Source organism: Rhipicephalus sanguineus, chromosome 2 (assembly GCF_013339695.2).
Source record: "Rhipicephalus sanguineus isolate Rsan-2018 chromosome 2, BIME_Rsan_1.4, whole genome shotgun sequence".
Classification (NCBI taxonomy): Eukaryota; Metazoa; Arthropoda; class Arachnida; order Ixodida; family Ixodidae; genus Rhipicephalus; species Rhipicephalus sanguineus.
In genome coordinates, this window is record NC_051177.1 from 44543045 (window position 1) to 44566111 (window position 23067).

Below are 23067 nucleotides of genomic sequence, written 5' to 3' on the forward strand. Positions count from 1 at the left end.
CATACAGTCAAGCCTGATTACAACGTCCTATATGACACAAAAGTATAGCTTCACTATATTCAACATTCGTAGTAAACATGTCTGTTACACTGTAATAGCAGTGAGAGAAATTTTTCATTTACTTTGCTATATCCCGTAATTTGTTACATTCATGCTCGACCACAGATGTTGTGACAAACTGTATCACTGCTCAGCTCTGAAAAGAGGGAGCTCTTCAAAAAGCCCCGAAAGGTTTGCCTGGCAGTACACCTAGCATGTTACTCCATATCGGCGTGATGAAATCCACAGTGTATGTCACGGATACTCAGCATGCCTAAAGCACCACAATGTGCTCCGTACAAACAAAAGTACCACACTGGGACCAGTGGCTCAAAGGAAGGTTAAAGATCCCTTCATTATGCATGAGACATATGCAGCATTCTCAGTTCCAAAGCAATGCTCTTTGGCAAACGTCTGCAGACTCCACTTATATCAAAATTGGCAATGCAGTAAACCCTCTGCTATAGCATGACTGGTTGCACGTAATGAGATTTCACGACACGCAACACTTACGCATTCGCCAGAGTCTTGACAGAGGGCTGTCCCTCAAAGACGATAACCCTGTCGGCTAGATACGTGGCCATGATGAAGTCGTGCTCGACCACGAAGCCCGTCTTCTTAGCATGCAGAATAAATCGTTTGATGACCTTCGCCGCCACCAGACGCTGCTCAGAGTCGAGGTAGGCCGACGGCTCGTCTATCAGGTACACGTCGGCAGGCTTGCCAAGGCACAGCGCCAAGGCCACACGCTGAAGCTCACCACCGGACAAGTTCTGCACCTATGGGCAGAGAACAGAACAGAATGTCAGACACACAATATGCTCTAACTACAGTAAATTTTAAAACGTAACATATTTTACAGGTTACCACTTGCATTCTACCCAAAGTCAAATCCTGCTATTACTCAAAGTTGCTTCCACTTACTTCCCTTTGAGCCAAAAAGAATGACACATGCATATGCCTTGTTTCAACTTTAAAAATATTGCGCTGGTTAGTTGGGTCATGACAAATATGCTCATTTTTCTTTATAATATGTGATATAAACTATTCAAATTCGCTTCGACCAAATCACTATTCGCTTCGCACCTAAAATTTACTATTCGCACAAGCCTAGTGTTTTGGTATATAAAGCACTAGTGTATTTATCCTGACTTACTTATTCGCTTGCCAAAGGTAGTGAAAACCCGATACTAAATGTACAAGCCAAAACCAGGCTGATATTACATGCACTGGTAACAACAAATAAAAAAAGTGCATTCTAGTTAGTTAGCTACAATAGTAAATACACTCAAACGTAGTACAGTCGATCCCGGATATATCAAACTCGGATATATCGAATTATTGGCTATATCGAACAGTTGAGAAATCCCCTTGAATTTCCCCTTGGTGCACAGGTATATCGAACTCCCGCACAGCGAAACATCCGATATATCGAACGCTGTGCCGCGCCAAACTCCAGGGAGTGCAATTTTTCCTAACAAATATTGGTCATTTTCGGCCGCGTTCTGTCAAGTTCCGATCACTCGACGCGCGCAGGTATGTACACTAACACCTTGATATAACGAACACGGATATAACAAATTATCGGTTATAACGAAGTAAATGAAAAATGGTCATCATAGATACAATGTTGTGAATGTATGTTTATAACGAATTTTTAGATATAACAAAGTTATTTTTGTGTCAGATGTGACTTCGTTATAATGAGGTTATAGTGTATGTAAAAGAGGATGGCAGAGACGGATGACATGGCATTGCTATACTTACTTCCTGGTCAATAATGGCATCGATCTGCAGTGGTTTCATGACGTCTGCAATGAACTGCGGGTGCACGTAAGCATCCCTTATTTTGTCATGAAGCAGCATTCGCACAGTTCCTTGAGATTTTGGGGAAATCTTTTGGGGCTTGTAACTGATGTTTAAAGAAGGGACATCACCTGCATGCATAATGAATAAAAAAGACATACATTTCCCAAAGAGCATGAACATTCAAGGACATTAAAGGGACCCTGGAACGGTTTTGACGATTTTGTATAAACACATTAAGTCCTAAGGATCATTTACAGACCGATTTAAGCTCTGTGCGTAAACTGGGTAATTTATTACAAGGCTTTAAAGCTGCGAATCGCTACCGATCACAGCGGCTCAGCCAAACGCGTTTTCAAACCGCCCATTTCCAGTGCACATCGTCACGCTGGCGGCTGATCTGATTGGATATGTCCAGTCCATGTCACTGAACCTCCTGTGGGCAGCGAGCGTCGTCTGCCTGTGTTACAACATGCTCCATGTTGACGTGAGCTGAGCGACAGTGTTTATCTCAAGGTTTCTTTTCTTGAACAAAATGAATTGCCCTAGCCGTGTTGTGTACTGTATAAGGAAATAGTTACCATGAATGATCAACCGCTTTTAAATTCCTGCCTTGATAACGTTTTTCCAATGGTGTAAGCAGTGGGATATGAAACTAAACTCAGACAAAACAGTATACATGAACATCACGAGAAAGAAAACTTTTCTTCTTTTCCATATGCGCTACAAACCCACATACTCAAAGAGGTCAGTGAATATAAGTACCTTGGCGTAACGATAACCAAAAATCTAAGTTGGAATATGCATGTATCGAACATTTGCGCATCCGCCTTCCGTAAGCTATGCTTTCTCAAGTACAAACTTCGTCTTGCCCCGCCATTTGTGAAACTGTTAGCCTATAATACCATCATTAGACCTACTCTCGAGTATGCGTGCGTCATTTGGGACCCATACACTAGAAAAAACATTCATGCCATAGAAATGATTCAACGTAAATGCATTAGGTTTATATTTTCTAAGTACCGCATGACAGACTCCCCCACAGCTATCATGAAAGAAAATAATATACAAGAACTCCAGCTTCGTCGCAAAATTCTGTGATTAAAATTTCTTTCTCATTTAAAAAACAAACATTTCGCACTAGATGCCTCTACGTTTATCCAACCACTGACGTCACGAGAAACTAGAATCGCCATGCTGCGTCGATAACACCATTCCAGACACGTACCAACACATCTAAGTTCTCTTTTTTTCCTCGGACCATTGCAGACTGGAACGCCCTGCCGTTTGAGTCACTACAACACATTGACTACTTTGACTTCATCACATCATAACCCTAAGCACTATCCTTTTTTTGGTTCGTATGTACAGGAAGTACGTGCACTAGTAATCCCAGCCGTTTACATGAATGTGTTAACGTAATAATACTCCTATTGCTGTGCCATGTGTTATATTGCGAGTATGTATTGGTGTAAATAGTTTTGTGTACATATACTTATTCTGGTCACGAATTGTTACTGATTTATGTGATGAAAATGCTGTTGAATATGAATTGCTATGTGTACACTTGTTTGTATGAGAGTATTAATTTCGTGTGTATATTGAGCGCGTTGACTACTGATTGATTGTGATTTTTTTTTCCACTCCTGCATGGGCTCTGATTTGAGCCTGCAGTATTCTATAAATAAATAAATAAATAAATAAATATCTAGCAATTGGTGACTTGTAAAGCTGTGACATCGTGCAATGTTCGTAAGGCATCTGGCGAGCGGAATCTTTTCAGCTTGTCACCGCAATGAGCGTCGCGCTCCCGCTATCTGTTCAACGCCACGATCCACGTGTCTGCGGCTGTAACTTCACCCCTGAAGACACAACCACATTGCCCGAATTTACGCTTATCGGGGATCGTTCTCGAATTAATTTTGTTTGTCTGCACGCTTCTGCAAATTGTCGCCGTACAGGAGAATAAAATAAAATCTGCTGGTAGTGTGGCAGCACCTGTCGGAGCAGATATCAACCACTCCGCGAGCTTAGTCTTTGTTGGGCCTCCGAGATTGCGCGCAACCCGTCGCAGTGGTGGGAATGCCTTCCAGCATTTTGGAGCAGCCATTGGAGCAGGCAAAATCTGCTTTTGGAGCAGCTACCTCTGTGTTTGGAGCAGACACGGACTTTTCATGAAACACATAGAGGAAGAAAATTTAGCCTAGAATTTCGCCAAGCTGCCTAGAAATTTAGCCAAGCTGCAAAGAAAGCCCGCGAAAAAAAAAAAAAAATGCCACGTGACTAGCGCACTCGAGCGCCGTGATCGTGCTGCTCTCAGCCATGGTAGCCACCATAGCCGTGGTTTGACCGAACGAAATCAGCTGCGGCCGCGACTCGCCAGCTCCGTTGCAGCGGTAGGCCGATAAGTTGGCGGTTGTTGCTTGGCCCGCGCTCGCTAAAACTTGCACCGTCACACGCGCCAACTGGCTGACACGGGCCAAGAAACGACAGCCGGCGAGTCGCGGCCCGCAGCTGATTTCGTTAGTCACGTGTTTTTTTTTTTTCGTATTTCTCGCATTTCTTTACAGCTCGGAAGAAATGGTACCCACGTGAGACTTTCTTTCTCGCAAGTAATGCAACGGGGGTTTGTGACGACGCCTTCGAACTTTGCAAATCCCACTTCTTGCCTAAAGTTAATATTTTGGAATTCAGTTAAATAATCCTATTTAACAAACTATTGACAAAACAAAAAATATTTGTAGTGTGCAAGGTGGCTGTCAGCAATATGTAAATGATTTCACTCAACTGCCTCTAATATTGCATTTTTTAACCTTTGGCACAAGTTAGCTGGGACACCCGACACACACACATAGTTTACTGCGCCGCTGAACTTGCTGACGCCACAGTGTCTTCCGCCTTTTCGAGAAGTATGGAAATCGGTCGATAAATGATTACTACTTCCGCGTGATTGCAGTGATGCAAGCATAGGGAAAGAAGGAATGTGAGGTGGGGGCCGCCGACGACCGCGCCAGTATGATGTATCGCTGACAACCCTGTCGCAATAAGTATATTCACCTAACTTCTCGGGCATGCCTGTCGCGTCGCGCTGCTTTAGGCCTACTGCACGCATTTAGCAGCCGATCGTTGCTGCTCGTTGTGCCGGACCGCATTCCCACGCGCACCGCTTTGTAGAAACGAAAGCAGCTTGCTGTTGCGGAGTTGATCGTTGCGGATCGTGCACACAGAAACCACGCTACACTCACGCCATTACGATAAACGCACGCGTATGGCACAGCAAGCGTAGCTCTGTCGTAACCATACTGCACACTTTTATTAGGCGACAACACAAACGCCCCTCCGTCCGCTGCCACGACCGCTAGAGCATCAGCATCGAGGAGTGAGCGTCGCTTGCAGAAAGCGAAGGTTGCGGCGCGGTTGCAGTGCTGCTAAGCTAGGGTGCTAGTGCTGCTGTACCATTGCCACTGATATTGAATTGGATTGCGTCGGCTGTCACGACGGCTGGGACCCTAGTGGCGCCATTAACAAATCCAGCAGCTCAAGATGGCGACCACGACGTACATCCACTCACGAAGCGCGCTGTCCACGAAACATTAGTTTCGGTTCCTAAAACCACGTTGTGGCGCAGCAGTGGCGCAAATTAGGCAAAAAAGACCCTTTTGGAGCAGTGTGGAGCAGCAATTGCCAGTTGGCGCAGATTGGCGCAATTGGCGCAGGTTTCCCACCACTGCCGTCGGCACGCAATATCCGAGGCCATGACTGAGCGAAGCTCAAACCGTCGAGTGTGCTCATGAGAGCGCTGCAATAGCCGGCGATGCCAGTGTGTCTGTGAGTTGAGGGTGCAAGGCAGTGGTGAGGAGGAGGGTATAGATATAAATTCCATAGCGGCCTTGGTACACGGTGTGTCGCTTAATTTCTGGTGCGAATGATTTGGGGATGCTCCTGCCTAAACGCTGACAAAGCTTCAAAAAACCGTTTCAGGGTCCCTTTAACACTACTATAGCCATAACAGATGTGCAACAATGGAAGCCTAACTTCATCACATGTTCAATGCATTAGAAACAGTCATCCATAGCACATCAACACAGAAAATAGGCCTGTCACTGTTCTCAAATCTAAATAAATACTAAGACTCGCCCAAAACTATGGGCCCTACGTATCACATACAAAGTACCGCCAGTTAATTCAGGCTCCTGTATCAATAATACATGGTGGCTGCCATATTGACTCAGGAACTATCGTTATAGCTAGAAAATGATATAAACCAAACAACAGGTCCACAGCCACGAACCTCAAGCACGTGCATGCACACACACACAAACACACACACACAACTTAAAAGCTCAGCTCAAAGGACCCCTAAACCACCTCTGATCATTTTTTAACATTTCAAGTAAACTCGCATCGAGTTCAAATGCCACCATGATCAATAATACCAAACACGGCAGCGCTATGAGCCACGGGCGTGCCGGAAATACCAAGAAACAATCCCTTGTCCTTTTGGCCTTTCAATAATCCCCAGCGTTGGTAGTGATGTCAACATTCCCATCTCGTGATGTCATCCAAAAAAAGTATAGGTATGTGTACTCGACACTCTTCCTCCTCGTACGGTGAGGGGGAGCACTCGTCCAGGAGAGACGAGCCGACGAATGGAGCATAGCGAAGGAATGAGTGAAACGAGCAAGAGCTTCTTTTGGATCATCGAATGCATGTAACTATGTAGCTATTACGGCACCATTTTGAAAAATTCTCATGGCTACATGTTTGTTCAATATTCGTGCACAACTGCAACACCACAACTAAATTTTGACCTCTTATTAAACCGGTTTAGAGGCCCTTTAAACACACAGAAAAACGCGCATGGTAAAAGCGCACCTCCTTCATCAGGTTTCAATCGGCCAGCCATCATACGGATGAAGGTTGTCTTCCCTGTGCCATTCTCTCCCAGCATCACTATGATCTCAGAATCTGTGAACGTGCCAGCATCCACACTCATTTCGAAGTCACCTGTCGTAAAGAAACACACGAACAAATGATACTTCAACACCATGATACTTCAAAGGTTTGTTTGACTGCACACATGCATGCATGTCACCTGCTCAATGGCAGCTTACCTAAACACTTCTTCATGTTGGGATACTCGTAACGGCACATCCGCTTGATTTCTTCTTCCGTAGCCGTTTCGGCAACTTTGAAAATTAGTGAGGTGTCCCTGAACCTTAGGTTCTCCGTTGGCACAAAACCATCGAGGAAAATGTTGATGCCTGTGTAGAGGACAAATATATGAAATGAAATCAAGCATGCACGCAGCAGTCTGCAAGACAATTCTCCTCCTTCAATGCTCGTGCGATGTTCTGTGCACTGAAAAATAGTCTTACCTTCCCTGACAGAGAAAGGCATGGTAACCACGCCGTAGCAACCAGGCACACCATATAAGCAGCAGATGAAGTCGGACAGGTAGTCTAGCACTGACAGGTCGTGCTCTACAACAATGATGTACCTGCAAGAGGAAACAAGCAACGCCCTTAACACACATTCATTGTAGTCACACAAAAACACTACATTGCGAACGGCACTATGTAAAGGAGTACTGACATTTTCTTTTTTTTTAATTGTCTCTTTTTCAGTGTAAAGTGGAGGTCTAAGCCCTCTAAAACCAAGAAGAAAAGTACTGATAGCACCTGAATGGTGCTATCTCTCACTATATCAGACATAGCACCTAACCAAAGTGAACGGTCAACATCACAGAAAGAAACAAATCATAAATAAATGGCATGAAACGTGCCCATGCTGCATAAAACATTCCCTGTCAAGCACAAACAGAATGCGAGGAGAACTTTTTAAAACAAACAAAATCCCCGATACTATACCTTGTGTAAGGATGAAACTTGTTTCAAAAGCTTTGATCAAAGACATCTACCTACTGTACGACCTCACTGGTTTGACTTTTCTGATGTGATTTGAATGGTCTTCATCTTTGAGCATTATGTATACTTGTTTGTGAAAGTATGTAGTAAAATAAATTTTCGTGAAAACTTAATTTTAATAAGTTTCCTACAGTCTGAAAATAGCAAGCCAATTAAGTTTGCTTGGTATGGCATGTCTCATTTCGTGGTGCTATGCAACCACATTTTATTTGAGGGCCAAAAATGCAATATATAGCATGTTAACAAATACAATTTTTCGCATAAACACACATAGAAAGACTACCTTACTTTTCTGGATGAATCAAGGAGCGGATTGCCTGGGCAGCCTTGAGCCTCTGTTTTACATCCAGATAACTTGAGGGCTCGTCAAACATAAAGCTGAAAGAATAAACAGGCCGATGTTGAATAAACAAATTCGGAGTTCTTCATTGGCAAAGTAACTTGGAAAGCCTAAGCATGATGCTGCATTCCATCCAATAGCACACCATCTACTGGCCGCGCCATTCAGCGGCGAAGCATCGAGCAAATCGTTGGAGCATGTCATGTAGACGTGACATCGAGCTGGTGGGATCCACATGTACACATCCATGGCAAAATGAAAACACATGGTCTGAACACGCTTGCTTGCACATGAAAAATTCGTAAAGGTGCTCTACTAACTTTACATACTAACAAATGCATTCGTGGTGTAACAATTACAGTATTGGGTTCTTCGCTAGAGATTCCCGACACAATTCCATAGAATCCTGAATATTTCATTTGGTTTCCATTTATCTTTAAAAATTATTTTTTACTTATTCTTAAAATCTTTTTTACGTTAGGGGGTCACTGTTATTGCGAACAACAAACTTACACCCGTTTTTGTGGTCATAATGAGGCCTCTAATGCTTAGGCATTATAATAAAGTGGTCGACGGTATCACTACCGAAAACGCTCGTACCAGATACAATGACAAGTATGCTTACATGTCTGCTTTCTGTATGCACACCATGGCACAGGCAAAGCGTTGAAGCTCCCCTCCGGATAGCGCATCAACATTCCTGTCTCTCACATTGTTGAGGTCTGCGTGAAAGAGAGTGCTGTCATAACGTGGTCCACTTAGATTGGAGAACACGACACAGGGTCTGGGGATGAGTGAGACCAAGCTTTACCATGGGAGCCTTTATTTGATTACGTAAAAATAGAAAGGGGCAGGATGTACCAATGGCCCAAGTCAAGTGACACGTTTAAGGTTTTTTTTTTTAACTGCCAGGAGCAGAACACCCGGGGAAAAAAGAAAGCAAGTTCTCAACACTAAACTCTGTAAAGAAAACAAACTGCAGCAAACTACTACAACTGAAAAGTCTGAGTGGAAAAAAGAAAGGGCATGGTTTATATAATTTCTTAAAATGCACTGCTTGTAAGTCAGTAAAATCTTTCCTAAATCTTCAAAGAAGCAGCACAATCATTTCAAGTAATCCATAAACTAAATTTACACCATATTTGCCCATTCTATATACTGTTAGGGACAGCTTACTGGATTGCGATACGTCTTGACTGATGCTGTTAAGTCGAGCCCGACTATATCGAACCCATTTATATCAAATTATCCCGTATATCGAACAATTTCTAAACACGGTAAATTTACATCGAGAATATATAGCAAAAGTTACTGTTACATCGAACGAAAATAGCAACGACAACCGATATATCAAACTCCATGTGCCTCAAAAGTGCCCCAGCAAGTTTGCTTTCCCTCGCGGTGGCGGGGAAAACTGCCGACGCCACCCTAGAAAAAGTGGTTTAGAGCCAGCTGTGCACGGGCGAACGACCCCCTGCAAAAAATGATCCTGGCCTGCTCTCAGTGCTTACAGCCAATCAGAGGCCGTCGTGCTTTCTCCAAGGCGCGGAGGTGGTACAAGTGAGCGCCATTTTTTCTTTCTTTATGCTTGCGTGCCTGCTGCTGCCTCTTTTCCTCGAGTCCTCATTCAGCGTGGTCCGTGCTGGTGGTGTTGCCTGTTGGCACTCTGTGAACTTTCTTGGCGCACTGTCGTCATGGCTTGTACAAAGAGGCAGAATTTGCCGTTCGCCGCGAAAGTCGAAATTATAAATCGAGTCAAGTGCGGCCAGAAGAATTCTGACGTCGCCGCCGCGTACGGATCGACATTCGACAAGTTCATCGGTGCGGACGATGATGTCGCCATCATGGGCCAGCTACAAGATGAGGACTACGTTGTAGACGTCGTGCCGACCACGAGCCAACGCGACAGCAATAAGGAAATTGACGATGGCCCGTTGCCTACATCCTCCGAAGTGATTAGTGCACTTGCGTTGGTCCGACGCTATTGCGTGAATATGGAAGGCTGCTCCGACTCGTTGGACAACGTGGAGGCGTGCGTGCTGTCGCAGGCAGCGAACTCGTTTAAACAGAAGAAAATCCAAGACTATTTTGTTCCAAAGTAGGGCACGCAAGTAAGCCACCATATTAATAAAGTACTTTTGTTATTGGTATGTGCCTTTGTGTCATCAAATCCTATAGCGGGCCTATATAGAATTGTGCCATATATCGAACTAATAAACGTTTTTTGGCGAGTTCGATATACCCGGGTTCGACTGTATATGCTCTAAGCTTTAATTTTAAATTCTGGAAAGTGTATGTAAAAGAAACAAACAACCAAACGAGATTTCTGTTTCCAGGAGTTGGAAGAAGTTCACCATTCCTCTTAACTGTGACAAATTTTATCCCATTCTGTATGATGGTTGCCTACTAACATCAAGATTTCACATCACTTCATAGAGGAGGATTAGATTTAGTTGCCAAGCTAAAGCATTTCTTTCTTAACAAAAGATGTAGCCTGAAACAAACCGAGTACTTGGCACACTTCATCCTGATTCTTCATTTCATCCTTTTTGTCTATGAGTTGCTGCACAGATCCCTGCAAAAGAGTATAGAGTGCAGAAGGTTCTAAACAATGTTTGACCTTATTCTTCTTTTTCAATGGCAATCATGTACCGGTTATCCAACAGAACTGCAAAACAATGCTCCTTTAGACTATCTGACAAAGAAGGTTTGTTTTTTGTTGTGGACTAACACAGTGTGCAAACCCAGAAAATACTGCGTGGCTCTGCGAGTTGCCACGCAGTATTTTCTGGGTTTGCACACTGTGTTAGTCCACAACAAAAAACAAACCTTCTTTGTCAGATAGTCTAAAGGAGCACATTATGGCTGAAATAGCCTTTTCTTACATAGTCGGAAACCAGCACACAGACGGTAAGGAAGAACAAAGTACCGTCAAGCAGTAAAACCCCCAAGTCTTATACGGTTACGAAACTTTGTACAAGTCAATCCTTGAAGCTGCCAAATTCACTTTCCTAGCAATGTTAGAAGAAAACAAGTCAAGCAAGCAACATGCAAGTTCACATACACCTGTAATTCAAACGTAAAAATCTTTCATGCAGGCTAAGATATATTCATACTATCTTAAACAAGGCTTTTTATATGTTTTAATATTTTTTTGCAGTTCATCTTTAGATCTAGACACACATTCATTTTCGCATTAACCCCCTCCCCTCTCAAAATGCTGCCACTGCAAATGTCATAGCCACAGTACCAGGAGATAATTTTCTCGTAACCTGGAGGGTCAAATTGTGTGGGCAAAGCATGCACATTTTGGCTTACTGTTGTGTGCACAGTGTAGCAGATGAAGGCAAATCAAATGAGCCCATGCACTCATTTTAGCCAGCATTCAGAAGTGCTTACTAGTTGCAAACAATCCCACTGGTAAGTTGCGGTGAAAGTGCCTACCTTGACAGCCTTGGGGATCTGGTCGACGTACTGGGGCTTGATGATTGCCTTCAGATCGTCTTCCAAGATCTTGGTGAAGTAGTTCTGAAGCTCCGAACCACGAAAGTACTGGAGAATCTCCGTCCAGTCTGGAGGATCCTGTTTGTGTGTGGAGATAATTTTAAGGGGGCAATATTGTAACGTTTGATACATATGCAAATATAGACGAATGAGAATTTCAAGGTGGCAAGTAAACAGTTCGTACAAGAAGTGGTGTCCAACATAATGCCAGAAAGTAACATTGGCAAAATGTATAAAACGGAAAAAAAAAGTTCAAGTTAAAAACGGTATAAATGCATCAGTCATGCACATTTCACCGAACATAAATTTTAATGTTCAGGAAAAAATGAGCACAGTTGCTACAACCAAGGATATAGTTCTATGGACAGAGGTATGTAATCATGTAAACAGACAAGTATGTCAGTTAATAACTCCCAAGTTCAATCTGGAGTTTTTTCACACAAGAACTCCGCCAGCTGTGCTGTTGAGGTGGAAATGAATGTTCTGGTGATGACAGCGATTACACGATAGAAACCGGGAATGTATTATTTGTTCAAGTTTGTTCTGTCAAGTAACTCAAAGAAAACACAACTTCTTTTACTTACTCCATAACGGCCTAAGTTGGGTTTCAGTTTTCCAGCCAGAATCTTGAGGGCAGTTGATTTACCGATTCCATTTGTCCCAACCAGACCCAAAACTTCACCTGGTCTTGGAGTAGGTAACCTGGGACATTAAGGATATTGCTTAACCATGTTCTGAAGCAAACTGAAGCATGAAGCAAATTAATTTCGTCATCACTCACCTGTGTAACTTGAAGGAGTTCTGGCTGTACCTATGAGTTGTATCCTTCTCAAGGTTACTGGGCAAGTTGATAATAGAAATGGCTTCAAACGGGCATTTCTGGAACAAAATATACACTACGTAAACTAACGCTGTGCACAACGTCGTCGCTACACCGATTGGCGCTATTGTGCGTACAATAATCAAATGAATGACGAAAAGCTTTATTTTTGAGGCATACATAAGGAACGTCATTCATAGTAGCGAGCACGATTACCCACCTTGACGCAGATACCACAACCGATGCACAAGTTCTCCGATATTGCGGCGATCTTGTCGTTGGGCGTTACTTCTATGCAAAGTTTGCCTGGACGGAAGAAATGCGTCACGAACTTGAGCAAATAATGCACGAAAAGAGTAGGAGTAGGCTAATGGGGGTCAATCTTACCGAGCCTTACAACAGGGCACGACTTCTTGCACTCTTGTTTACATCTCTTGGGCTTGCATTTGTCTGTGTTGACAATGGCGATCCTCGTTAACTTATCCTGTGAACTCATGTTTGCCGCTTGTCACTCCTCGCTGAAAAATGAGAGACGAGGTACGCTGAGAAATGTTTTTTGCCGCAGGCGTGACCTCCTTCCTTCCTCAGACCATATGTTCACCGCCGCCAGTTAACGAGAAGTCAGCCGGAAATGAATGAACATACGCAGTCTAATGACTTCAACCGCATTTAATAACAAATTGTCCTTAAACGTTTCATAAGTAGCGTAAACGAATATATTATACGGACGAGATGCTTCACCACTCGTAATCGTACCGGCAGCAACAATGCGGCTGCTCCGGAATGCAGTCGCACTAACCATATTGGGAGAAAACTATTCGGACATTGATAAGGAGAATGAGACTTTTCAGCCCGCTCTGCAATTTATTACTGTTCCGCGTGCTCGGTTTGCTTGAAGCCGGCTTGGAAATAATACCGACGCACAGGCACGACTAAAAGTTGTCCACAAAGCAATGCGCTCCAGGGAGAAACACGCCGAGGCTAGTTCGATCGGGAATAGAGCGTACATCACTCACTTGAAAAGTGAGGAACCTGTTTATAGGAATAAATGGTTAAACACAACTTAATTTGACAGTTACCTGATCGCAGCGAGGATCCACGTGAACAAGATGGCTGGAAAGGACGCCTGGAGGGGTTTCGCCCAGCAACAATGACGTTAGCGTGTTATGTGCTGCCACCTGCCCCAAAAGTCACCGACAGAGTAATGAATCACCCACGCCGTAAGGTTGGCAGATCCGCCCTGCAAATCGAAGTGTTTACGAAGAAATGGGCTCGATTCCCGGTCACCGTGGCCGTAAATAAACCCAACGTAGTCAAAATTTAGCCTTATCGCAGCTTTTTCACGTCGAAACACCATTCTTTGTTAGAAACGGGGCGTACTTACGCTCCAAAACCACCATCCAATCATGAAAATAGTAAACGGGCTCGGCATTACTTTGGCCACCAGAAATTCTTTGACGTGTACCTAAAAGCAGACTACACGAACGTTTCCGCACTTCGTCTTCCAGCGCAATGGGACCGTCGCGGGCGGGTGCCACACCCACAACTTCGTGCAACATAACGCCGCGTCACAGAAAAGCAGCCTTGTCAGCTCTCCAGAACTTTTCTTTCTAGCACCCTGGGCCCAATTAAACTACACAATAAACACACAGTACCTTCACGAGCGGCAGCCATGCTTTTTGCCTCACGTGACAGTATTATAGCTATAATGACACAACATGCATCTTTCACACGATTTATTGGCCTTCCAGGGCAACATTTCAGCACTCGTCCTTGACCACTGAACCCTTCTCAGAGACGTAGATGCCATCCAAGAACTTTCGGATATCCTTGTTTTTGACAAGTGTTGACTGCTGGATTCTTGCAGCTGAAACAATGAGAACAAAATCAGTTGCTGAAACGTTTTCTCAAGCTGTTTGAACAGCTAAAAGAAATGATAGAAAGAGCATGTCGTCTGGCAGAAATAGCTTGACAGCACAGGAAAAGCTGTCAAACCAAAAAACCAGAACTATATGTTATTGCACCTGTTGCGACCTCTGCACCAAAATTGCAGATGCAAAGGGTAAAAAAAGTGCTTTCAAATTAGACACCCAAAATAATGGCTGCTAGCTACTGAGACTTGGTAGATTTAAAACAAATTCTTCAGTAGGCACTTCAACTGTGCTTTACCATAATGTGAGCTACTTTCTAAAGAAGTTGCTCCATGCTGGAGTGTCTTGGAGACAATGCTTTGGCTTTGTTGATGCTGCCTTTACAACTGTTGCAAGACATACAGCAATGAACCAGAAAATACACATGCAGAAATACACAGAGCCTTGGATCCGTTCCGTGGCACCCTGAAACTTGCACCGTGTCCGTGGCATCACCACTGAAACACTGGTGTCCGCAAAGAGTCAATTTATTGATATGATGCAGCACTTCATGAATACAGAACACTTATACTTGGGTAGGCTACTATATACTTCTGCTTTACATAGTTTACAGTTTACCACACTTTAGTGTGATAAACTGTGAACTATGGCGATTTTCTTTCTTTTTTTATCATGTAAGATGGGTGATTTAGATTTGTCCCATTATCCATGGTGTAACAGCACAAAAAATAAAATTAAATAAAAGGAGTGAGAACACAAAAGAGGAGAAAACAGAAACACGAGCCGTGTGTGTTTTCTTCTCTTTTGTGTTCTCATCTGTTTTTTTTTTGGGCTGTTACACCATGAACCATTACCCCAACTGGACCAGCTTACCACATTTCCCATTACGTGGACTCCCATTAAACGAAACTCGGTTAAACGGAAAACCCGCATAAACTAAACTATCTAGGCACGTTTGGTTGGTCTCCTATATATTTAATGATAAAAAGTTTCGGGTAATTGGAACATTTTTTTCGCTTACATCGGTTAAATGGAACTAAAACGGGCAAAATCCATGAACGTCGGAAATGGCCACGGCAGTCTAGCAACCATGAAACAAATACTGAAGCTACTATAGCCTAGCCAAGCCAATCCAGCGATCGCACATGTTCGCTCGCGCCGAGTAGCGATCGAGTAGCGTTCGACGTCTCGTCGTAAACTTGAGATGGAAACAACAAAATGGCAGCACAATGCACTTTCGCACGCAACGAAAGTAGGATCATCCAAGAACTTGACCGCAAGTCCACGCTGTCGAGGATACTCAAGAACAAAGGGAAGATTGAAGAAGCTGTAAAGCTCGGGAACTTCGCCACGGACAGAATGCGGATGAGAACGACGGTGTACAAAGAAATCGAAGATGTGCTTTTCCTCTAATTCAAGCGTGCGCGCTGTGCGAACTTCCCGATCAGCGGCCCCATTTTGGAAGAGAAGGCCAAAGGGATTGCTACTCGGATGGGGATCGAGGACTTCCGGGTGAGCGATGGCTGGCTGAGCCGTTTTAAAAAGCAGCATGGTCTTGTCTTTAAGACAGTTTCTGGAGAAAGTGCAGCTGTAAACAGAGATATCTGTAGCCACTGGCAACAGGGGAGGTTGCAAGAAATTTTGGAAGCCTACGAACAACGGGACGTGTTTAACATTGATGAAATGGGGTTGTTTTACAAAGCACTCCATACTAAGACTCTTGCTTACAAGGGGGAAACCTGTGTGGGAGGAAAGCGAAGCAAAGATCGTATTACGGTGCTAGTAGGTGCCAACATGGACGGTAACGAAAAGTTGAAGATGGTGGTTGTGGGGAAATCAAAGCACCCACACTGCTTCAAAGGTGTGCGCATGCTGCCTGTCACGTACCACGCAAACGGGAAAGCTTGGATAACACAAGCAATCTTCGAGACATGGTTGCGCGAAGAGGATAGAAGATTTATCCAGCAGAACAGGAAGGCTATTTTTATTGTTGATCAATGCCCTGCTCACGGTCAAGTGGACAGACTCAAATCGATCAGCTTAGAGTTCCTGCCACCAAATGCGACCGCAATCATTCAACCGATGGACCAGGGCATAATTCAAAACTTGAAGGTTCTCTACCGCCTCCAAGTCCTCCAGCGAATGCTTCTTTGCGCAGACAAAAAAAAAAAAGATTACAACGTGGACTTGCTCTCAGCTCTTCACATTCTAACCAATGCCTGGGAATGTGTGAAAGTGTCAACTGTGCAAAGGTGCTTCCACCATGCAGGATTCTCAAGACAAGAAGTCCTTCCAGACGAGGAAGACAACATTGCTGGGGCTGAGGAGGCTGATATTCTCTTCAGTCAGGTGACACAGTCTACTTCTTTCACGCGAGAGGACTATGAAACACTTGATGCAAACATCGCCACATGCCGCAAGGACAGCCTTGAGGAACTTATAGCTGAAGTTCAAGATGAGGACCCGTGCTCAAGTGGTGAGGAGATGGTGTGAGATCCCGGGCCCATTTCAGTGCCGGACAGTGCAGCAAGAGATGCCGTCATCCTGTTGCAGCGCTACTTTGAACACGATGGTGGCACAGAGTTCCTGCCAAGCCTTTCAGCAATGCACTCCTACTTTGTGAGAAAGTGCTTGAACAAGGCCAAGCAAACTGTTATCACCTCCTTTTCCCCGAGTCAGCAATATTAGCAACATTTTTCTTTCTATTTAACTATAGTAGTATTGTATACTTCAAAATGTTTTAGTTCAGTCAGCCACAGTTGGTACTTTTGAAATAAAGTCATATTTCATTAGTTTTGTGGGCTTTGCTTGAATGAAACTTCTCATAAATGAAACAAATTTTCTTGCCCCTTCGAGTTCCGTTTAAGAGGAGTCCACTGTATATCCAACACCAGGAGACAAAGAACGGTTATGTATACACTCAAACCTCATTATAACGAAGTTACATCTTAGATGAAAATAACTTCGTTATAAACGTATATTCCTACCACTGTATGTATTGCAAGACTATTTGTCATTTACTTCGTTATAAATGATATTTCATTATATCCGTATTCGTTATACAGTAAAAGCTCGTTAATTCGACACCCGTTAATTCGGATAATTCGGACGGCTCTATCGGTCCCGGCCAAAGTGTATGTTAATCTATGGGACCAAACCTTCGTTAATTCGTCAGAATTGGGCTCCGCACCGCTTAATTCGGACAATGCTGACGGCTGCCGCTACACAAAAGTGTGGTAAAGCATCGCTGGCACCACTGGAGCGAAACCGAAACCCGAGTGCCATCGCCATCGTCATCAACTAGTGGGGGCGATCGCAGCGTCACCGAACGTCGGCGTCTTCTTTCTTTGCTTGATTGCGCCTCCGACGCCATTTTCCCTTGTGTTGTGTCGGCACCGTGTCTTCTTGCGGAGTTCTCTTTTTTTCTCACCGTTGTGACCGTGTTTTACATGTGAGGCCCGAGCATGCGGCAGTAGCTGACGATGGCATCGACGAGGTGTCCGCGAGTTCACCGACGTGACTGTCCGACCTTCGATGCTGTCCTTCCCACAGATATGACCCTTCAGGACTAGATCGCGATTGATGATTGTGTCGCCACGACTAGTCTCCTGCCCGATCAAGAAATTATTATTAATGATGTCGTGACCTCATCGCACCTCACGAGAAGTCTCGGAGGCGCTTTTGATATTAGAGGACGTTTGCCTGAGCACTTGCGACAGTTTGCGTGCTGTTGGCCATTTGGAAGAGTTAAGAAAAATTGTTAAGTCAGCCGGAATCTGCGCGAAAACGCAGACGACCATTACAAAATACTTCAGCAAATAAAGGTATGCTTCTGCAACTTGATTTTAATGTAGTTTTTCCTGTTTATTGGTTAATTTGGCATTCGGATAATTCGGACAATTTTTCTGGTCCCGTGAAATCCGAATTAACGAGCTTTTACTGTATCAAGGTTTTAGGGTATATAATACACCTAGTCTAGTCAAACCGGCCCCACAGGAAATGTATAAAAACTCGCAGAGAATAAACAGTACTAAGAAAGCAAACCGGCGGACAGCCACCACAGCCCAATTTGGTGGGCACTGCGTTTATCCTGAAGATTGCAGGTTCAGATTCCACCGGGCAGGGACATAAACCAGTGGGTAGGACCTGTTTTCATCCTTATTTCTACTATCGTAGAATTTTAGTAAACAGAAAGTCTAAATAGAACTGCTTTTAATTTTGTTGGTATTGTGTTTGACTGCTGCGCCACTATACATCTTTCTCAGTATTAATTAAAAAAAAAAAGAAAAAAAAAGTTAAACGAAAAGCGCTTTCTACCTCCTTTCAGGTTTCCTTTGAATAGATTTTACTGCACTTCAATCAACACAGTTTACGTATCCTACAATTCCCGTGGCTTAACTTCACTGCGATAACAAAACAAAGCCCCCACATTATTCGTTTTTCAATTTGTCAGTCTGAATGATAAATGTGAGCCAGAGAACGGAAACAAACCAGAGCGGGAGACAAGCTCAATGTCGTTGCCCTCCAGGATGAGCTCATCCTTCTGTGCCGTGGAGTTGACACACGTGACACCAGGCTGCATACGAACCCTGCGGATGTACTTCTCGCCCAGGAAGTTGCGGATCTCCACCAAGGTGTTGTTCTCAGACGTCGTCACGTTGATGGGAAAGTGGGCATAGACTGTACGCATCTTGTACTGGAAACCCTGCAACGCAGACACGCCAGCATGAACATCTCAAGTCTTCTGAGCCTCTTAGCAAACAAAATGGCGATAGATGCCATCTATATTATTTGCACCTATCTCTAATGGCCTTTTCTTTATCTTCAAACAAGCAAGCTCTCACATATTCCATATTTGAATAGAGTATACAGAAATTACCTCATCACGATCATTTTCTAAGACAGTTACTTGCGAAAAGTGACAGAAATGGGAGAGGACTGGTACATCACATTTACGTTAACTCCACAATGAGGGAGTTACTACTTACTGCAATTCTGTAACAGCAACAGGGTGCTTCAAATGAAATACATTTTTTACATCTACCTGCCGTCAAAACCAGAAAATATATCAAACATTTTTGCCTGTCAAAAAAAAAAAAAAAAAAGTGACGAAAATTCGACCACAGTCTTGCATACCGGTCACTGGCACAATGACAACAGGAGTCTTTCAACTATGGGTGTATGAAGTCAACCACCTTATTTGCCACCACCACCATCAACTTGTTTATCTAGTCTTGTGTCGTGAGTTGGCAACATTTTACATTTTCACAGCTCTGTTGTAAATGTATCTGCACTCCATGCTGCTTTTCCTTCCACTTTCCTGTGAAAACGAGCTGAAGCCCAACGACAGTTCACCATAGTGATAAAGAAAAAAATGATAGCATTTGTGGAAGCCCGTGTAAATCTAGCAGCACAGTACAAATTCGGAGTGTCCTACTACTGCCAGGCCCAGAAGGATTGCATCATGACATGCAGTGATCACAACAAAACTGTGTCAGGGCTCGACTGCTGCATGCCCAAAGCTGGAGAGAAGTGGGGGCTGCGTTCCAAGATCGCTACCAGTCTCCTCATGGTGCATCTGAACGAAAGCTGTAGAAATAACGCTTCCCTTAGACTTATGAGGGTACAGTTACGTTTAAACTGTCCGCCATGGGCTGCGACATTAAAAAAATGTAACACTAAGGCCTTTTTTTTTTTGTTTTCTGGCATAAGGAAACAGTTGGAAAAGTGTTTCAGCGCTAATGCAAATAAATGGCATTGTCACTGCACACCATTAGACATCACATCGCTTTCAAGGTGCGGGTGCCCTCTGATACTTTGTCATTTTCATGTTCTTCCCCCCCCCCCCCCCCGTTTTTTAGTATTTCTAAGTTGGGAAGGGGGGGGGGTTCAACCTATATTCTGGTTTTCACAGTATTCTGCACATGTCTTACCTTACTCTTTCGTGTTAAATGTGATACGCAGAAGAAAAAGTGAAATGGCAAAAGGGCTTGATTCACAGCATGACAGGTGCAAGGCACAGAGCAGTTTTCTTTGGGAATTCCACTAGAACGCCGTTCAACCATTTGCACATAGGCGTGCTTTCATTCCCTGTGTTAACACTACGAGGTAAGTTGATATTGCAATATTTGGCTGCAAGTATGCTATAGGAACAAAAAGTGTTGGACTTACAGGTATAATGTTGTCTGGCAGAAATAGCTTGACGCCAAAAAATAAAGCATCAAGCCAAAAAACCAGAACCGTGTTATTGCACCGTTGCGACCTCTGCACCAAAACCAGGATGCAAAGGGTAATAAAGGTGCTTGTGAATGTGTCACGGCATAGGAAATGTTGGAACTGATTAAACGATTTAAAGAGCCCGACAGAGAGACTGGACGTGTAGAGAACTTCTCAAGTAGCATGTAGGAAATTTTAAATTGCTGAGCTAAAATGAAAATAGGTGCAAACTGCCCCTTTCAAGTGCCGAGCAAGCTAGAGTGGGATCCCGGTTTTGCCAATAAGGATACCTTATTGCTAGCCAACTTAGAAAAGTTTAGGCGAAATAGTTTATTACATTCAATATGAGTGCCATGCTGTCCAAGTTTCGTTACCGTCACGGTTATTGTCAGCAGGATAATTCTATTACGTCAAATTTTTCATTTTCAAAGATCCTCATGACTGGAAGTCTTGTTGTGAACATAACATTACATGTAAACAATATAGCGTCGATTTTGCAAGGAAGGCAAGAGCAATGCCGTAAAGGGAAAGGGCACCGGCTAAGCTGTTCATCTGTCTCATAGCAACATTTCACGGGCGGCAGTGTGAATAAACTGGAGCATGAATTTTAATGAGTGCTGGTAAGCGCAAGTGTGAACGACAATGGCCACCTTTTGGCAAGTAAGTCAATATGAGTATGAATGCTAGTGAGTGTCTGTACAGCTGTCCTATGCTGGCGACCAGTTGCTCAAATGTTATGTCACTATGAATGTGTTGGGCAACATTTACATGTTCGAAAGCATGCTTAACAAGTTAGACAGTGCCGTCGGATACGTTTGTTGATATGGTTCGAACATGCAGACACGCTTCGGAATTAAGTACGCCAAGCAACGTTCAGCTAACGCAGTTCAACAAGAGAGCTGTGCTTGTCGAGTGAATGAACTAAGCTACCTGTAGTGCTTCCTTTCAGGATCGTTTCAATGTGACAGTCACGTTGAACACAGGTCCATTCAATTCCCCCTGCATTACCTGAACTGGTTCATGGTGGCGCCATTTGGGCATTGTCGTCGTGCAGGGAATGTTTCAGCAAGTGCAGCGGCAACACGATGCCGAAATGAATACGAAAGTGCAGATCTTGCGCAAGCCCTATGCTAAGGTTGGATCTCTCGTGATTTTTTGTGGTTGTTATTAGTGAATGTGGGCGCCGCTTACATTGCCTAGCATTTGCTACCATTTGCGACTAGCAGTAGTAGTTCCCTAACGTACTTGTTGGACGCTGTTAAAATTGACACAAATGCAGTTGGCTTCATCATTTGCTGCAGTTCCAGCCATCTTGTGCAGGGCATTCGTGAACTAGCCTTGCACGACGAGTGCACTTTGTCGAAACGAATACCGCGTTGCCGCGCCACCGTGAACCGGTTCACGAAGTGCAGATGAAACGTGTGGACCCCACAAAAGAAGCAAGACTTATTACCTTTGTGACACCCTTGATCATGTTCTCCACGTGTGAGCAGACTGTCCGCACAGTGGCGAGTTCCTTACGGATGCCAAACCACTTTCGCACTTGAAGACGCTTCTTGCCGATCATGCTGATGTCAACCTGAATGTGCCTGAAGTCTCGCGTGAGAACTCCACGGGGTCCCTTGACGCGGACGCGCCGCGAGTTTGCAGACACGGTCACTGCAGGCACAAAAAAAAAAAAAAAAATCAAACGCAAGCCACAAAACTGCATGCAACACAGCTAGCAAGCGATGTTCGGTCACGTCGCTAGTTAACACACACTCATCGATCCCAACCAACTGACATCACTTTCCCGCGCGAAACATGTAATTTCTATATTTTGTGGGAACGATATAGCGCGCACGGTGAAGTCGACATTCTTTCAACACGTCACACAGCAATGTCAAATGTAATTCGCCGCACAGCCCACGTTTTCTCATTCAGTCAACGACTCAAGAAATCTGAGGTACGCGCCACAGAGCAAACAAAATGTGCAGCGCTGTTGACACTTTCTTTTAAACGATGCTCAAAACGCTTCTGGCCTTGAGGAAGGCTGCCGCAAATTAACAATATTTTCTCTACTAGTCAACCTCAATAGAGCATGACTGCCGGTGCATGCTGCGCGAAACTTCAGGAGACTGCTTACCGTTGTCTGGGATCTTGACGATTTGCTCCGCTTTAATGGTCTTCATCTTGGCTAGGAAAGAAAGAAACGACACTACTTAAGACTTCCGCACTGCAGCAAAAAATTGGCGCACGGCGTGAAGATACAAGTGCCTAAAAACCTTTCTGCAACTATCCTTCGTCAAGGAACATAAGCTTCCGTGAGACTATATTTTGCGCTCTAAACAAGACGAAATAAAATAAACGATCCCTACAGCTATTTAGTATAGGGATAATAGTGTCTCAGTAACAAATTCCTTAAGTTAATGGCATGCTAGAAATTACGATTATTTCAGATTTCAATGCAAGTACACATAGACATCGTACCTGCTAGCCAGGAATGGCCGTCGAAAAGAGGGGCACAAACAAAACGTGAAGCAGCAAGTGTTCAAAAATTGTATT

At 43.9% G+C, this 23067-nt stretch overlaps 2 protein-coding genes and 1 pseudogene across 3 annotated transcripts in view; 1 reads left to right on the top strand and 2 right to left on the bottom strand.

Annotated features, from left to right (window-relative positions):
- Positions 1–13629, bottom strand: part of LOC119382837 (ATP-binding cassette sub-family E member 1) — a 24909-nt gene extending 11280 nt beyond the window's left edge. The window contains exons 1-14 of one of the 2 annotated variants that reach the window (XM_049412334.1): positions 13516–13629; positions 12824–12950; positions 12657–12742; positions 12398–12495; positions 12201–12318; positions 11557–11694; positions 10618–10687; positions 8738–8834; positions 8061–8150; positions 7224–7345; positions 6960–7109; positions 6721–6852; positions 1807–1976; positions 553–818 (exon numbers count right to left, since the gene is read on the bottom strand). In XM_049412334.1, coding sequence (XP_049268291.1) covers positions 553–818; positions 1807–1976; positions 6721–6852; positions 6960–7109; positions 7224–7345; positions 8061–8150; positions 8738–8834; positions 10618–10687; positions 11557–11694; positions 12201–12318; positions 12398–12495; positions 12657–12742; positions 12824–12932 — 1646 coding nt within the window. In that variant the 5' untranslated portion in view covers positions 12933–12950; positions 13516–13629. Of the gene's footprint in view, positions 1–552; positions 819–1806; positions 1977–6720; positions 6853–6959; positions 7110–7223; positions 7346–8060; positions 8151–8737; positions 8835–10617; positions 10688–11556; positions 11695–12200; positions 12319–12397; positions 12496–12656; positions 12743–12823; positions 12955–13515 lie in introns of both variants that reach the window. The other variant, XM_037650715.2, reaches the window with a different exon arrangement.
- Positions 13630–14157: 528 nt separating this feature from the next.
- LOC119382841 (60S ribosomal protein L9) lies at positions 14158–23045 on the bottom strand. The gene is made up of 5 exons (XM_037650718.2): positions 22993–23045; positions 22649–22699; positions 21977–22182; positions 18799–19012; positions 14158–14303 (listed from the first exon to the last, which is right to left on the bottom strand). Exons 2-5 carry the CDS (start codon positions 22692–22694, stop codon positions 14197–14199), a joined length of 573 nt encoding a protein of 190 aa, XP_037506646.1. The 5' UTR covers positions 22695–22699; positions 22993–23045; the 3' UTR covers positions 14158–14196.
- On the top strand, positions 15495–17185 carry LOC125757136 (tigger transposable element-derived protein 4-like; annotated as a pseudogene).
- Positions 23046–23067: the final 22 nt, after the last annotated feature.